Source organism: Onychostoma macrolepis, chromosome 20 (assembly GCF_012432095.1).
Source record: "Onychostoma macrolepis isolate SWU-2019 chromosome 20, ASM1243209v1, whole genome shotgun sequence".
NCBI classification, from domain to species: Eukaryota; Metazoa; Chordata; class Actinopteri; order Cypriniformes; family Cyprinidae; genus Onychostoma; species Onychostoma macrolepis.
In genome coordinates this window covers 12962342-12980187 of record NC_081174.1, presented here as the reverse complement: position 1 = coordinate 12980187, position 17846 = coordinate 12962342, and the positions used below count along the sequence as shown (strand labels likewise).

General features: G+C 34.3%; 2 protein-coding genes across 4 annotated transcripts; one reads left to right on the top strand and one right to left on the bottom strand.

Moving 5' to 3' along the window:
* Window positions 1-1997: 1997 nt before the first annotated feature.
* Window positions 1998-10675, top strand: baalcb (BAALC binder of MAP3K1 and KLF4 b). 3 transcript variants are annotated; one of them, XM_058756962.1, is made up of 4 exons: window positions 1998-2936; window positions 6549-6965; window positions 7880-8070; window positions 8715-10675. In XM_058756962.1, exons 2-4 carry the CDS (start codon window positions 6782-6784, stop codon window positions 8886-8888), a joined length of 549 nt encoding a protein of 182 aa, XP_058612945.1. In that variant the 5' UTR covers window positions 1998-2936; window positions 6549-6781; the 3' UTR covers window positions 8889-10675. The 3 variants fall into 3 exon arrangements, with proteins under 3 accessions (XP_058612945.1, XP_058612947.1, XP_058612944.1); XM_058756964.1 differs by having other exon boundaries at window positions 2400-2415; XM_058756961.1 differs by lacking the exon at window positions 1998-2936 and adding an exon at window positions 5167-5974.
* Window positions 10676-10846: 171 nt separating this feature from the next.
* Window positions 10847-16946, bottom strand: nme6 (NME/NM23 nucleoside diphosphate kinase 6). Its single transcript, XM_058756960.1, has 5 exons — window positions 16511-16946; window positions 14163-14262; window positions 13676-13715; window positions 12259-12419; window positions 10847-11402 (listed from the first exon to the last, which is right to left on the bottom strand). The coding sequence occupies exons 1-5, from the start codon at window positions 16622-16624 to the stop codon at window positions 11254-11256; spliced, it is 564 nt and encodes a 187-aa protein (XP_058612943.1). The 5' UTR covers window positions 16625-16946; the 3' UTR covers window positions 10847-11253.
* Window positions 16947-17846: the final 900 nt, after the last annotated feature.

Below are 17846 nucleotides of genomic sequence, written 5' to 3'. Positions count from 1 at the left end.
ATTGATAAAAGCAACATCAGTATTTCAGTTAGGTAAATATCAGTTTTATGCATGAACATTCCACTCTTTATTAATCTACAAACTCGCAAAACATGAAAGTGTGCAATTTGAAAAATCATATATTAAAATGTTGTACAGGTTCAATATAATACTCTATCATTTTCTGACACATTTGTTATACTTTAACATTAACATTTTGATAAGCCAACAGGGTCATACCATCTCAACAACTGGTCTTATGTAAATAATCTTACATAACATAAAAATTGACAGTTAACAATTAAAAGCTTAATTCACCCAAAAATGAAAATTCTTTCATCATGTCACTCCAAACCCATAAGAAATTAATTAATTTTCAGAACACAAATGAAGATCTTTTTTTTTTTATCTGAGCGATTTCTGTTGCTCTAGTGAGAGTTTACTTCCCCAAAACTCTGATGCTTCAAAACATTCATAAAGAGATTGTAAAATAAATCCATATGAATCGAAGTCTTCCGAAGACACGAGCATATTACATGGTAAACAGATTTATATTCAGCTTTTATTTACATATAAGCATTGATCAGTGAATATATAAAGAAGTTCAACGGTACTTGCATGAGAACAAACTTCATTGGTTCTCACTCTTCAAGCAAGCAGGCTTGACTTTCCGTTTATTAAAACATCATTGTCCGCTGATCAGTGTTTATATGTGCACAAAAGCATAAATTATATCTGTTCATTTAAAGTGACTGTCTCTTCAGAAGACTTAGATTAAATAGCTCAATTCAAATGGATTTTTCGTATGATCTTTTTAAGAACATTTAAAAGTGTCAGGTTTGGGATTAGACTTTTAATGGAGGGCAAGAAATCTCTAAAAATATCTTCATTTGTGTTCCAGAGATGAATAAAAGTCTTATGGGTTTGGAAAAAGTAAATGAGGGAGAGTAAATGATGACAGAATATTCACATTTGGGTGAACTATCCCTTTAAGAAACATCAGTGCTCTTCTAAATTTGACACACTGACACAATGAAGAAACACAAAAACAACAAACTCACTTGAACTTACAGTATAATAATAAAATATATGTGACCCTGGACCACAAAACCATATAAGGGTAAATTGTTCGAAATTGAGATTTATACATCACCTGAAAGCTGAATAAATAAGTAAATAAGCTTTCCATTGATGTATGGTTTGTTAGGATCGGACAATATTTGGCTGAGATACAACTATTTGAAAATCTGGAATCTGAGGGTGCAAAAAAATCTAAATATTGAGAAAATCACCTTTAAAGTTGTCCAAATTAAGTTCTTAACAATGCATGTTACTAATCAAAAATGAAGTTTTGATATATTTACAGTAGGAAATTTAAAAATATCTTCATGGAACATGATCTTTACCTAATATCCTAATGATTTTTGGCATAAAAGAAAAATCTGTAATTTTGACCCATACAATGTATGTTTGGCTATTGCTACAAATATACCCCAGCGACTTAAGACTGGTTTTGTGGTCCAGGGTCACATATTCTGTCTCAAAAACTACACAATTTAGAAACAAACAAAAAAACTGATAACACTCCTGGAGACGGTCTTTCTCGTGCTGTTCTCTAATCTCTTTCCACTCATCTCTGGTCCCAGTACACCACTTGGAGCCTTTTCTGCCTCCTTCACATCATTAATCGTAGTATTCTTCCTCAGTCCACCTGTAAAAGCATAAGTTTAGATATAAATGTCCAGCTGCATATTTGGGTTACACTTTATTTTACAGTGTCCTTGTTGCAGTGCAATTTTAAATTGAAGTACTAGTACTAATATTTATATATATTTATTAACATCACATTTATTAAAGGGGTGGTTTACTGCGATTTCACTTTTTTCATTTTAAATAGTGTGTAATGTTGCTGTTGGTGCATGAACAGTATCTGCAAAGTTGCTGCGCTGAAAGTTCAATGTAAGCGGAGATATCGTCTTTTAAAATTCAGGAAGTTTAATGCCTACAAAAAAGACTCATACGGGACTACAACGAGATACTTCCCGGGTTGCATACGAAATAAACCCATCAACCCCTCCCTCCGGAACATGCAAAAAAGGGGGCAAGGCCATGTTCTGCAGCTTTGTCGAAGAGGAAGAGTTATAGTGGAGAGTTGTAGCCATGCCATCGAAGCGGTGTTATTTTCACCCAGCTGTCAGGTCTTCTGTGTTCGGGCTTCCTACGGATGCTGTAGTTCGTCAACGATGGTTAAAATGTATGTTTGATTATGTTCCTGACAATTACAATCCTAATTTAGCTCTCTGTGCTGCGCATTTTACGGAAGACAGCTTCCAGAATCTACACGAGTTCAATGCCGGATTCACACAGAAACTATTACTAAAACATGGAGCAGTTCCAACTTTAAAACCAGAGGCAGCAGTTGTTGGGCCACAACCTGTGAGTAAGATTTAATCATTTTAAATGTATTTGCATGTATAATTTCAGACGTAATGTTTTAGTTTTATCAAGACCGTAAACAAGCCAACACTGTTTGGTTTTAGTGGCCAGTTAGTTTGATGCTATTTTGTGTGTATAAGACAAACGTGTACTAACTTCAAACAATTATATGTAATCACAACAGCAAACTTCCGTTCAGAAACGTTTTGTAAGAGCCGTGCTTGCGGAAGTTCTGCTTGACTCTCTTCATTACCGCTTTCTGGGTCTGATTCTGGCTCAAACTGATACGGCAATATTGACACCATTCTTTACATTTGACCGGAGCACATGCAGCTGTCGCCCGTGAAGGTAATGGGCGTGAAGTTTCCGGACAACGTGCAGTACGCAGTTTAGCCAATCACAACACACCGGCCCAACTAACCAATCTGAGCCCATTGCCTGTTTCTGAGGGAGTGGTTTCATAGAATCAGGAAGTCAACCGGTCGTTCAAATGACAGAGGAGAAAGCGGCTCACAATAAAGGTGAAATATATGAAAAATAAGACGTTTTTTAACAAACGAAACACAAAGACATGTTATATTGCACCCCATAAACACAATCAAGCAAAGAAAAAAAGCAGTAAACCACCCCTTTAACTTTCTATATGGTTGTTTTTATTTTATTTAGTTTTACTGGTCTGGGTGTTTTATATATTTATATATTAAGACATTTAGATGTTTCATGATTAATGATTATGGGAAACCAGTTAAAAACATTTTAGGTTCAAAAAAAGTTAACCTCAATCAACAGCATTTATTATATCACAAAATTTCACAATGTCACATTAATTAATTCCACAAATAATTTTTATGTTAGGTTTTATGCACCTTTGTAAAACCTCTCGTTATAATCATTGAAGCTGTGCAAACTGTAAAATGAATCTCTTGCATGCTGCATTGTTGTTTATGATGAAAATGCAGAATTCAGAGCGCGAAATTCAAAACTCCGACGCGATGACTAATCTAAACTCTGATTGGCCACTACATTCATAAGCTCAACATGAACATGTGTGATTGGTTTTAAGGCTTAGCAACATAAGCAGATTATATAATGCTTCAATCAACATCACTCATTTTTAACTTTAGTCCGTCGACAGCCATAATAAATTTGGTGGTACACAGCCTGAAAACCCATATTTCAGAACGTATGTCAGAAAGCAAATTCAGAATGATGTCATTCAAAATTAGTGCTACGTTATCAGCTGGAAATGTATTTTTCCCTCAGGGGAAAAAATGGCGGCTACAGCCACAAAATACAGCAGGAAAGCCTAAAATAAACACAATTTGGCTATACGACTTGATAAATGTCAGGCAAAAACAGCATTACACGTCAGAGTCAACAAAAATGACCTCAATTTTAAACCTCAGAGACATTTACGTTATTAACTGTTACGCCCCCAAAAAAGACAATTTGAAGGTCATTTACACTGTAAAACAAAGTTACCGATGCTTAAACACATATTAACAAAGACATGTTTAGAAAATCTGCATGTACCTGCACATTTTCGTTCCGCATCCACATCCTTGATTTGCTGAAACCACTGAGGTGATTCCCGTCTCCCGCTTCGAAGGCGCTGCCGCTCCACTGCGCTTGGAGGAAACTGTATCCTTGCGCCGCGGCGGGAATTCCTCTACTTTGAACATTTTAAATCTTTTACATTTTAAATGTCCGCTTATTTTCAACAAAGATCTATGATATTATGATATTAAATTATGTGGATAAATTCGAAACGAAACGCTGAATTCATCAGGACTACTTTGTCAAGCGGAAGGTGTTGTCACAGACGAATGTTGAGCGTGTATGTGAGACCCATTTAAATTCTGGAATTTGTGATCGTCCCTGATAAAATGTGTAGGCTACAGTAAAAAAAAAAAACAAATACATTTTGATAAATGCATAAGCAGGCTAACATTGTAATATTGATAATTCAAACAAAATGAAACATCACAATAGAAAATAATGCATTTTCATTTAAAAAGTAGTTATATTGATCAGATCCATAAAATCTATATTCTTTGTTGAAAAGTGACTATTAACCAAATAAAATAAAGGTAAGGATGTATTTTAAGTGTGAAATAATTTTGCCCACATAGATCCCATAAAGGTCCCATATGTTCAAACCTATATGGGACCCACATTGTGAAACACACATGGGACCCACATAAATTGCCCATTTTCAGCCCATGCCCACATGGAACCCATGCTGCTCAGGTATAACCCATATGGGGCCCACATATCAATGTTGGCTGGGGCCTAAATGTTATATAATTCAAATGGGCTACCTGCTAGTTTTATGGTATATCAAAAAGTGTATATTTTTCAGTGTCATTGCTGGTACATTTTACCAGTATTTACCATACTTTCAAAACAAAAATTAAAATAGGAAAAATATGCAATTTGAAAATAATTTAAGAAAAAATGTTTTACAGAGAGAGAGAAAACAAAAACCAAAAAAAAAACAAGATTTGGTTTTCAAAAAGCCTTTTTCCAAAAGGTAGATCTGGAAAAAGGGGGGTCGTCTTATAATCAGGGTCGTCTTATATTCGGGACAATACGGTATATATATATTATATCATTTCTAGCATTATTAGTTAAATATATATAATATTTATTATTAAATATTTAAAATATTTAATGGACACATTTTTTGGATATTTTCATGGTTGGTATTATCATATCAAATTATTTATATAGGTGAAAGCAATAGAGATTGGGCATGCATTAGTGCAAGTATGTACTTATCTTTACATGCTGCAAACCAAAGGGGGGAAAAAAACAAAAACAAAGCCAAGAGCAGATTGTTATGAATAGCTGAAACCTCCACTGTTGCACATTACAGTCATACCAGTTATTCATCTGAATCACATTAGCACGGCAGTTGCCATTATCTAAAAAGCATATCTTTCAGAAATGGAATCAAATGCTGATTCATTGCCACTTCTTTTAAATGTCATCAATTCTTATGGAACGGACCTTGCTGTACAGTAGCGGCAAATAGCAAACTGCATGATGTTTACAAAACCCTACTAATTTCATGAGGAAACACATTGCTCAAAAACATGCAATTTGTTCTTGATTATAGAAGTGCAAATAACTGAACAGCTCTATTATTTTGTGTTTAGTAAACAAACACACAACTGAACGACTTCAGCCTGAAGGGAGACACGAATATCACCATGCTGTAACACATGAACTGCACTTCAACAGGAGTGGGTTTTTAAGTGCAATCAAAAAGAAAATCCACAGTCATTTTTTACCATACATACCTCGTTGTAATCTCGGTATGCTGTACCTCTTATAGGGACAAGAGATGAGAGGGTCAGCATCATTCACATCGAGAGAGAGAGAGAGAGAGAGAGAGAAAGAGAGATGGGGGAGTGTCATCACTCAGTGTTTGGTTTTTTCGTCGCGGTAGAGCTCATCTATGAATCTTGGAAATTATGTTTTGAAAAGAGTAATAAATACAGTGAACGTATACCGAAGAAAACTGTTCTGACACTGATTCCTCTGTCGACTTAAGGTAATGTCAAAAATCTTCGTTCGCGCGAAAGACCACAAACAAGGCACCCAGCAGCACATTTGATAGGCTGAATACGTTTTTGCATACTGCATACCAGCGTAATGCATATTTCTACACATTATTATATTCTCTGTGTATGTGTATATGAGAGCAGCGTGCCGCGACACCGCAGTAAATAGGCTACGACACAACGATGCGCTCATATAATAATGTATCAAACGCTTAATGATTGCAATGACAGGCAAAATTGTTAAATGCACATCGCTGGATTTAAATTAGAACTCTATTTTAAATATAATTCATGGTTTCTTTATTATTTGGACCAGAGGAAATAAGTCTTTGTTTACATATTACGAGTGGTGAACTACTCGAGAGAAATTGGAAACTGGTCAATATTCATCTTGTAGCCTATTTGTCATTAAGATATCACTCATTAAGGTTGTATGACTTTGAAGAGCTTATACCTACATTAATCAAATGTTCAGTCTTAATTCCTTCCAATACTTTAACATCAAATTATTACTTTAAATCACAGTTAAGTCTTGCATTATAGGCTGTTATTTCTCTTCCACAGAATCAGTTGCAGATTTTCCTGTTCGACTGACACCTGACCAGTGGAAGACTTGATTTTTACATCAAAATGATGCTAATATGGCTTGTTCATACTAAATGGCATAACATAAATAATAAATGACATCAATCAGTGAACACCATATAACAAACATCTATCTTTCATTTGCTGTTTGGGAGGTACTGTTATGGACCTAGAATCAAAGGCTGTGTAGGTGTGGATTTGTTTTTGACAACATGGGTTGTGGAGGCTCCAGGACAGATGTGTTGGAGCCGAGATATATGGAGAGCTGGACCAAAGAGACAGAGTCCACCTGGCTGACCAGCACGGACACAGACATACCCCTGTCCTCCATCCAGAGCATCCCCTCGGAAAACTCTTCAGAGGTGGGCTTCCCATCAGAGAAGACTGCCAACCTCGGTGAGAACGGACTGAGATCATATTTCAAGGCTTTATTCTCATTTTTAAAAGCTTTTGAAATTAATGTCTTCATATTTAATTAGCTGAGCGTATTATTTCACCGTAGTCACTCCAGTTTAACCTGTCAAACTCTTCAAATGATATTTCCTTCCCAGAAGGACAGGGAAAGTGTTGTGATTCTGCTGTTGGTGAGCAATTCATTGGAGTAGGCCTCTTGTTGCCATGGTGATGGTTAAATCCCTTTAGTACTTCAGTATAACAATATGAGCAAGGATGGACACAATAAGCGCTGCTTACCACTTTTGGGCAGAATTGTGACACTTAGGGCAGCTACAGTGGGTAAATGATCATATCAAAATAAACTGATAGCAGATTATTTAAACAGATAGACAAGATGGCCTTGACTATGACTACTTTTTTTTTTTTTCTTGATGCAGGATATATACATAAACACTACTGGTGAAAAGTTTGAAATAATTATGTTTTTTTAATTTTTTTTATTATGTAAATATTTTTTTTTTTCTTATATGCTTGCCAAGGCTGCATTTATTTGATGAAAAAATAAAAATAGTAACAATGTATGATATTATTCCAATTTAAAATAACTGCTTTTTGTTTTAATATATTTTAAAATGTAATTTATTCATGTGATATTAAAGCTGAATTTTCAGCATCATTACTCCAGTCTTTAGTGTCACATGATACTCAAGAAATCATTCTAATATGCTGATTTGCTACTCAAGAAACATCAACTTTGCCATCACTGAAATAAATTGCATTTTAAAATATATTATTATATTAGCAAATATATATATATATTTATATACTCATACCTGAAATATTTCTGATATGGTCACCAATGCAGTGATTTTGTTAGAGAGAATGAATAACTTCCATATATTTTCTGGCCACAGATCTCTTCGATGATGGTCTGCCTTCTCCAGCTCAGGCATATCTGAAAGTGTGTTCTGCCATGTCTGAGGTGGGTCTGAATGACATGAAAACTGGCAGCACCCCTGCAATCCTCTCTTCTCAAGAACAGGAAGTGCTGTCTTCTTCTAGTACCACAGTGCAGAGGAGAAGCGTGTTACGAACTGAGGAAATAGTAAGTATTTTAATTGAACAATGGTTTTTATTTGGCTTAGTCTTCTGCACGCAACATGTGTGAGCAAGACACTGTAAACTACATCAGTGTTTCTGACCTTTGTCTTATGTATTGCTACATCTACACCACACCAAATATTTGTTTTTACTAATTTTACAAAATATAATTTAGCATCATTGTTCATTTTATTAAAGTGGGCTGTAATTTACACACTTTTAAACTATAAAAGTGAAAAACAGACCAGTTCTAGTTTTTTGTTGTCTGTTCTTGTCATTGTAGTTTTTATTCATTTTTATTTCAGCTTTAGTTTGTTATTATAGTACAAATTAAAATTCAATTAAAATGTGAAAACATTTGCCTTGAAAACTAGCTGAAATAAAAGTTTTGTTTTTTTCTTTTTTTCCAGAAATGTAAGTTATTGTACATTTTATTTCAAGCAACAAAAGTGTTTTTCCATGATTTCAGTTTTTGTTAATAATAATAATCCTCAAACGCACTCACTATTTATATAACCTTTTGTTTATTCATCTGAGAAATGTGATAGATTTCCAGAAATCTTACTAATCAAAACTGTTAAAAATAAAATGTTGAAAAAATTTGGTAACAATCATGTCTTATAATCTTTCAAATGTTATCTTCATTAGACCAAATGGCAAGACAACCGGATGTCCACCAAGCAAGTGACGATCACTGTGACTCAAAGCATCCGGCAGGTGGACAAGAGCGGGAAGATCAAGGAAACTTCACAAACCACCTACGAGGTCATGAAACCGGTGGATGGTTTGATGAACGCAGCAGTTGACTCAATGCCTCAATGAGATGTTCACCCAAGACCTCATGAAGACTGTATCTTGGATTTCTGGAAAGCTTTGGTGAAGATGTCATGGACCAAAGAAGTAAAAAGCAGGGATGACCTAAATGAAGAAGTTCATCAGTGCTGTGATTAACGGGTTTCAATGGTCAGTTAATTGTTAGTTTCATTATTCAGTTAGACTTGACTAATTTAATAATGTCTATTTTTATGTACATCTTTTCTCTGTAATGTTCTCTTTATCAAAATGTGCCAACGAAAAGAATCTTAGTAAAAGCATCTACTGTACATACACTGAAAGCACAGGATAGATCAGGAAGGGCAATCAACATATAGACACTTAACGAATGGCTGATTGATTTTGTGAAAAGTGTAAAAAATTATACTTAAATAGTTTAAAAACATACCAACAACACATGTTTGTCCCAGAAAAAAACAAAAGGTGGCTTGAAATTGATGTACTGCTTTAATTTTGATTTTGGATTTGAAAATCAGGGCTCTTACTATCACACTATTGTTGCCTTCAGCTTTTTGGGGTACAAGCGCAAACATTTATTCAAAACCTAATTACAGTTTCTGTAGCAAGCTAGCACTACTGCGAAAAGAAGTGTGCAAGAATATAAAGCAGCTCTGTTTTTATTATTCCAGTATTGTTTGATACATCACTGCTTTACTGACTGGAAGATGATGTTTATTGTTGAGTTATTAAATATCTATTGGAAGCACATAATAACTATTACTGTATCCTAATCTTTCTCTTGCTACAATCTCTAAATTGACATTTTACAATAAGGTTCTGTATATGAACATTAATTCATTAGGTATTATGAAGTAACAACGAACAATACATTTACAGCATTATTAATATGTGACCCTGGACGACAAAACCAGTCTTAAGTGTCAACTTTACAAAACTGAGATACAACTATTTGAAAATCTGGAATCTGAGGGTGCAAAAAAAAAAAATCTAAATATTGAGAAAATCGCCTTTAAAGTTATCCAAATGAAGTTCTTAGCAATGCATATTACTAATCAAAAATTATGTTTTGATACATTTACGGTAAGAAATTTACAAAATATCTTCATGGAACATGATCTTTACTTAATGTCCTAATGATTTTTGGCATAAAAGAAAAATCGATAATTTTGACCCATAAAGTATATTTTTGGCTATTGCTACAAATATACCCCAGCGACAAGACTGGTTTTGTGGTCCAGGGTCACATATAGGTTCATGTTAATTTCTACATATACTGATATTTGTATTTTTTTATTAATTTGTAAACAACATTAGGCGTACTTGGCATGATTTTATTAGAATTTGAATCTATTTTATTTAAAGTCATATTTTTAAATTTCTTAAAATCGGAATTAAATCAATTGATTTTGAAATCAAAAATATTCAGTTAAAAAGTATGAACATGGTTTAATATGTGGAACAAGCAAGATTCAATTAGTTAAACTGTATGTGATTCATATATTTAATTGAGTGGTTATTGCACATTTAAAACATATTTGGTTTAATAACATTATTACATAAATCTCATTCCTGTTTCATTTATGTATGACTGACAAATATGCATCATATTAGGTTTATTAATAATAAAACTGTCTAATCAAACCGGAGGGAAATTTTATATGCAATTAAAATCTTGAATATATAGGCCTAAATATTTTTGAGTAATGCATTATAATGAACTGAAGTAACAATGAATAACAATAAATTGACATTCACTTAAAAATGTATTGTTCATTGCTAGTTCCTGATATCTAATGCAATAACTAATGTTAATTAATTGAACCTTAAAGTAAAATGTAAAATGTTAAGTTAATCTAAAGAATAATGTGGTTGAAAGTATATTTTAAAATTAATTTCTTAAAAGTTTCTTAATCTCATAAAATTGAAATCAAATCCCCCCACGGTTTTAAGGAATCTTAAAAGTGTCAAATGGACATTGAACAATCATTACAAAATGTAAAAATTTGGAAAGGATGGAAAGGAAAGCCGTTTCAAAAACAACTTAATATATTTTAAATCTCTATTGTTACCCCTTTGCATTCCAACTATATTCTGTTAGTATATCATCACAGTTATACAGCGTTAACTTAAAAAGAACTGCTTAGAGTTTGCTATGTTGAGGTAAACATGTATTGGCCTCTACTACAAATCTAGTACAAATATTCATTTATACATACAAATAAAATGCATACAAATGGATATAATCGTGTTGGTAGAGCTGTGGTCTAGAGATATTTTGTGGTCACAAAAGAGTAACATGACAATACAAAGAAAACATCAAATGCTGAAACATCTGGTGAAAGTCACATTCATTTACTGTAGCATTGCAAAAGCACCATCAGACCAGCAATCATCATGTGTCCTGGAGAGTATGAATTTGTCTCTCCTCATTATATTCAGTAAGACCCAATCTAAAACGTGGCTCTTCCCTCAGCATCCACTCATCTGCATTGAATTCTGGAAAGAAAAATGAAATCTCTCTCTTGGCAGATTCAATTGAATCTGAAAGAAAGAAAATAAGAAAATGCTGAAACTTTAGAATAGAAGAATGTTGTTGTTGTTGTTGTTTTTTCATTTTAAATAGTTAAGAAATTAGTCTTTATTTGATCAAATCAGTGTTATGGTCTAGGATTTATTTAGAGTTTATAAACAAGCACTCATTAGGCATATTCTAGAGAGGTTATTAACTGTTTTGATATTTAGTTGATGTAGTCTATTTAGCTAGTTAAAGGAACAGTTGACCCAAATATGATTGTTTCATCATCACAACAGATTTGGAGAAACATAGCGTTACATCACTTGCTCACCAAAGGATCCTCTGCAGTGAATGGGTGCCGTCAGAATGAGAGTCCAAACAGCTGATAAAAACATCACAATAATCCACAAGTAATCAACACAAGTACATCAATTAACATCTCAAGAAGTGAAAAGCTGCATGTTTGTAAGAAACAATTTTACCAAACTTTAAACCTTTGCTTCTGTACTGGAGGAAGCCTTATTATGGTTAGAGAACTTGCATTTTGTCCTGAAGCAAGAGTAGTTAAAACGCCTTAATGATGGATTTGTTTCTTACAAACATGTAGCTTTTCACGTCACAAGATGTTAACTGATGGACTGGAGTCATGTGGACTACTGTGATGTTTTTATGAGCTGACTCTCATTCTGACGGCACCCATTCACTGCAGAGGATTCATTGGTGAGTAAGTGAACTAATGCTCGATTTCTCCAAATCTGTTGTGATGTAGAAACAAACTGATCTACATCTTGGATGGCCTGAGGATGAGTACATTTTTAGCAAATTTTCATTTTAGGGTGAACTATTTCTTTAACTGTTCAGTTTTGAAAAGTGTTACTCCACCTGAACCATGAGTAGTGTTTCTGGTGTCAGTCAGCCCATATTGGCCACGCAGGGTGTCTGGTGAAGTGAAGCGAGCTCGAAATACTTTTGTTGGACCCATCATCCCCCTCCAATGAGTGATAGCGTCTTTCCTGGCTAGGATGTATGCTCTCATTGGGCCGCTGTTGTGGGAATATAAGTAAACAGCAGGATTACACAGGGAGCTGTGACAACCTCGTGTTTGCTTAGATGGATAAACAGAATTGAATCCAAAAGAACATTTTTTTATTTTTTTTTAATGACGTTAATAGTACAAACAAGCCTCAAAAGATGAGTAGTACTGCCTTAGTGGCACTGCTGGAACACAAATGAAACTAAAAGCTTAGGAATAATCAGCTGCTTATTTTTAAATGACTCTGACGTAGACTAAAAGACACAGGTCAGTTTGAGCGCTGCGCTTATGTTTTATCTTTCACAGACAAAGACATGTTCTGAGGACAGGGTGCCATGGTAACATCGGCCTCACTGTCTAAACTGAATCAACCGCTACATTAACAACCAGCATTGATGTCCCTCTCTACAGATGAGAGATCATATATCTGCATTAATTATTCCTTTTGAGAGGAAGTGCAGTGGTACCGCATCTGTAGTTTCAGATTAATTTAAAATACACTGCCACTTAAAAGTTTTGGGTCAGTAACATTTTTATGTTTTTGAAAGAAGTCGCGCTCACATACAGTGATTTAACTTCCTTTGATGAATAGTGTCTGTGAACCTGTAGGATAATCAGCTCAGAAGGTAATTTGAGAAAAAGCTGTTGTCAAGACTCGTGAAGCTACAAGGGGTTACATGGTTAACCTTTGACTTCCATAAATGCATGTCCAGTCAAGTAACACACAATTTCAAGAATTTCTACAGCGGTTGTTCCTCCTACTGGTACCATGAACAGGTTTTACCAGGAACTTGATCAGGAAATAGCTGAAACAATGTACACATAATGAATTCTTAAAGTCTGAAGCCATGTGCAAGTAGATGAAATGGGATCGAATAGAAACAGTCACTATTCACACAAAACTATGACCTAAAACAACTAAAGTCTGGCTGACCTGAACCAACAAAATCATGCAAGAATGTAGTAGTAGCAGGGTTATTATATAAGAATAAAAAAAAACATTTTGTTGCCTGAAATATTTTTTTTGTTGTTGAAATAAAATAGGCATTAACTGAAATAATAATAATATTTTATATATTATATATATATATATATATATATATACACACACACATAAATTTAACATGTGCATATAAACCTGCTACTTGCGCCTTCGCAGAGCCAACATATCAAATAAGTGTCTTGTTGTTGTTGCTTTTTTATTAACAAAAACATTAAGTCTTTACACTTTTTATGATTAGTGGGGAAATGAAAATAAACATTTACCTTGACATGAATTCAACCAGTCTTTGATAGAAAAAACGTCCTGTAAAAATAAAAGAGTTGGGGATTATAACCAAAAATAAACCGTTGCATATCTTTTATCTTTTGATTTAACTTTTGATCAATTTATCCACTAGAAATAAGCCATAGAGGGTGATGTGGTTTGTGCAAGCAGATTTTTGTTGCAATCTGTTAATATGGTCTGAAAAGGCTTTTGCATATATAATATAGACATATGAATGTGAGGCAGCTGCTTTTCTTTGGATGCAGGATATGATAAGCTGAGAGTGAGTAACATGTTCTCTCTCCACATGCTGTGTCAACATTATAACTCCAGGTTGTGTGAAGCCTTTACTATGACTCACCCTGTTTAAAATCATGCATCACACTGACACCCACCCACACATGTACTTAACCATTCAATCTGTTACAAACACAGACCTTTTTCATTCATGCAGTGGATTTTATAGGAAGAAAGATTCTTTTCTACCTGCATGTTCAGCATAAAATTTTTCGGACTCTTCTGTTCTCCACATCAGATCTTTCTTTCTGACTATAATGAAGTTTTCGAGAATCTTCTGATGAAGAGCCTGAAATGAAAAGAAATATTATATTCAAATGTTTCCTATGCCCATCTGCATCTCTTAAAACCATGTATTGTCAGTAAAAATGTGTTGCTATGCTAATGGAAGCCTCTTGCAGTTTTGCTTTAGGTCTTTTCATTTCACGTTTGCCCTCAGCAACAAGATGACAAAGAGTTAATTAAGAGTTTTAATCTCCAAAAAGAACAATGTTACAGACTGAGTGATGAAAGTACATCCCACTCTAATGAAAACACAAACATTACATTTAAAATCCGGTGGTGGAAATTAAAGCAGTACCGGCTTCAGTTTTCAAACCACGTTGCATGAGGAAATTGCTGCTAATTAAAGGCACCTTTATCACTTTGAGGAGACAGACAGCGGAAATTAAATCAGGCAAGATTCTGGCTCGTTTTAATAATAAGGACAAATTATTATGTCGCTTTAAGCCTCCACATATTTTGAGTTACAAGACATCTTTCCTCATTAAAAGGCTAAGCAGGATGGGTATAGAGGAGACTGGGGCTAGTTGTCACACTTGTTACTCCACTGAATATTGCTCAGGAGGACAGGTTATTTTTTATAGCCAGATAAGTAACTATATGGAGTAAGCCAGGGATTCCCAAAAGATTGTGTCAGCCAAACCCCTTTTACCTAAAATCTTTACTTGAAGTACAACCTGAAACTTGTAGATTTATATCAATACTTCTTATAATATTTCAATAATTATGAATTAAAATCTAAATTCTGTCATTGTTTACTCACCCTCATGTCTCAACCTGAATAACTCTACCATGGAACATAAAAGAAGATATTTTAAGAAATGTCTGTCTCTGCTTTTTGTCCATACAATGGTAGCCAATGGTCGACAAAACGAACATTCTTCCAAAAATCTTCTTATGAATTTCGCAGGTGGAAAAAAGTCATGAAGGTTTGAAACTACCTTTAATTAAATAATGACAGCATTTCACCTCTTTAAGAATCGGCATTCCATGCATAAACTAATACAACTACTACAATATAGCAAAAATAAATCAGCTCTCAGATTAAACACACATTTATGCATTAATTTGGCTTTATCAAAATCTCATAGTTACTAAAATATAGTCCTTTTAACAACAAATCACAGCCCCACTAATGAATTTCAGTTGCTAATCAGTCATTCTTGAGAAGTGGGACAAAACAGGGTGCAAAATTGAAAAAATAAAACCTTGTACTCAGACAAATGAAACTACTTTATGTATCTTATATGTACTAAGCTACTGAGCTATGCTTTAATACAACCTCCCAACTTTTCTCTTTTTACCTTGGACTGTGTAATATAATTTTAACTTTAACAGCATTCAAGATGTTTTTAACATTTCAAAACACGTTCACATGTTAGCAGACAGATTACACTTTCACATGCGACCAACAATTCCACAACAAATATAAAATATCATAGAAAAAAATATTTTTTTCTGTTGATGCTAGATGCTAATTTAACCTGCTTCAGGAGAATAAAATGATCTGAATATTTCAAATAATTTCCTCAGAAATTGGAAGATGGAGTTGACATATCATGGCTGTGACAGGAAATATTAACATTAGGAAATAAAATATTCTAAAACTATAAACTGACCAGAGCCTGTCTGACAGTGATGTAATCTGCAGAGGAGGACTGTGGCAAGGGGTCCTTTAGAGTGACAGCTGCCCCTGATATTCCTGATTTTATTACATTTTAATCAATGTCTGACGGTGTTGACAAAAAGTGGGGACACAACTTTGAAACCTTATGAAACATGCATGTGTCACTGAAAAACAACCTTGCTTTGATATGGGATATTATTAAGTGTTACTTTTGATAAAACAAGGTCTTTTTCATCATTAAAAATCCTTTTTGTCCATATTGTAGCATATGAATGACTGAACCCTTCTCTGTGGACACACTGTTTTAGACGTAGTGAGAGGACAATGAGAGTCATAGATTTCACATATTAATGATAAAATTAAAATGAAGGGGATAATTGTGTTAAATACATTTTATTATTAATCCCCATAACATTTACAATTGATAATATTTTTATTTTTTAAACCTGATAGCAGTTACAATTGCTGGACATGTTTTGTCCCATGTCTCAAGAATGACTGTAATGTCAAGGGGACTCAAGAATAGTATATCCACGTGATGCATGTAATGTAGACTCCACATAGTTCGTTGAATTGTTCTTTAATTATTTATATATAATCAGACAGGTGCAGGACAGTGTGATCTCACCTCCAGAATGAGCGGATGGGCCACAGCATCTGGTTTGACGACCGCAAGAGTGAGCTGCAGTGCCTTCACACACCGCATGCCTGCGATGCCTTCTTCTAACGTTACTAAAAGCATTAATTGTCTTATATATCCCCGTGATTTGGCTCCGGCTCCATCTGATCAGTATTTAAACGTTAACTAGCAGACCTAAACACACACGAATGCTCGTGAACATCTCACAGCTGCAGTTAAGATCATCAATGCGCGGATCAACAAGATAAATAAATCAATACAATGTAGGCGAGCTTTCAATAGTTCCGCTGGTGTTTAAATTTGTTTTCTAATTGATTTCTCATGAAGAATACAGCTTGATTTCTAAACCGAGCGTCCTCCGTGCTGTCGATTATATGGGCGCCGCCATCTTGCCCGGTAGTAAACATAGGAAGTTACAGAGCGCGCAAGTCTTTTCAAAATCCTACTATTTCAACCAACCCTGGGTGATATTCAGCTGCTTTGTTGTCAGTAATTCTACAAATAGCCAATACAATAGCTGATAATCCTTTGTAAAAAAAAAAAAAAAAAAACTGAACCTCGAATAAAAAACTTGTAATCTATATATATATATATATAGATCAGTGGTTTAAACACGTTTTAATAGGGGATCAATATGCACTCCCATGTTTTTCTTGTTTTAGTGATACACAACATAGGCTATTTTGTTTGATCAAATATATAATGTATAAAACAACCAATTTTCTAACAATACTATGGAAAATGTTCAATAAAATAAGACAATTTGATGAGGTCTCTTTTACATTAAGCTGACAGAAACAGATGTGACCTATGACCTGCGCTGACGTGACAATAAAATTTATAAAACAGCAGCCTTGTAATGTGCAGTAAAAGCAATTTGTTTAAAAGATATCTTATAGAATAAGTCGATGGTGCTCAATAAAAATATAAATAATTATATTCTGTATATAATTCATGTTTACTTTTGTGAGTTTGTCTTTATGTGCATGTGAAGGATCAGATATCAAACATATTGCTTCAGACACCCCTGAAACCCAGAATAATGACAGTAACAAAAATGCAGAGCATTTGATGAATTATTGTGATTTATTTTCTTAACACTGATGTGATACCACGATCACAGTATATTATTTTTATTGTCGCATGCCTCAGCTTCAGGCTGCAGTGAATTGCCTTGAATGTAGAATCCTCGATATTCACTCACCTGTAATCCTTTGTTCATTCAGTCGGTGTGATTATGTCAGTTTTGACCTAGTTACCCCAACTTTACCCTGACCACCAACGCTCACACGCTCATTCATTGGGAACCCCCCACTTTTCAGTG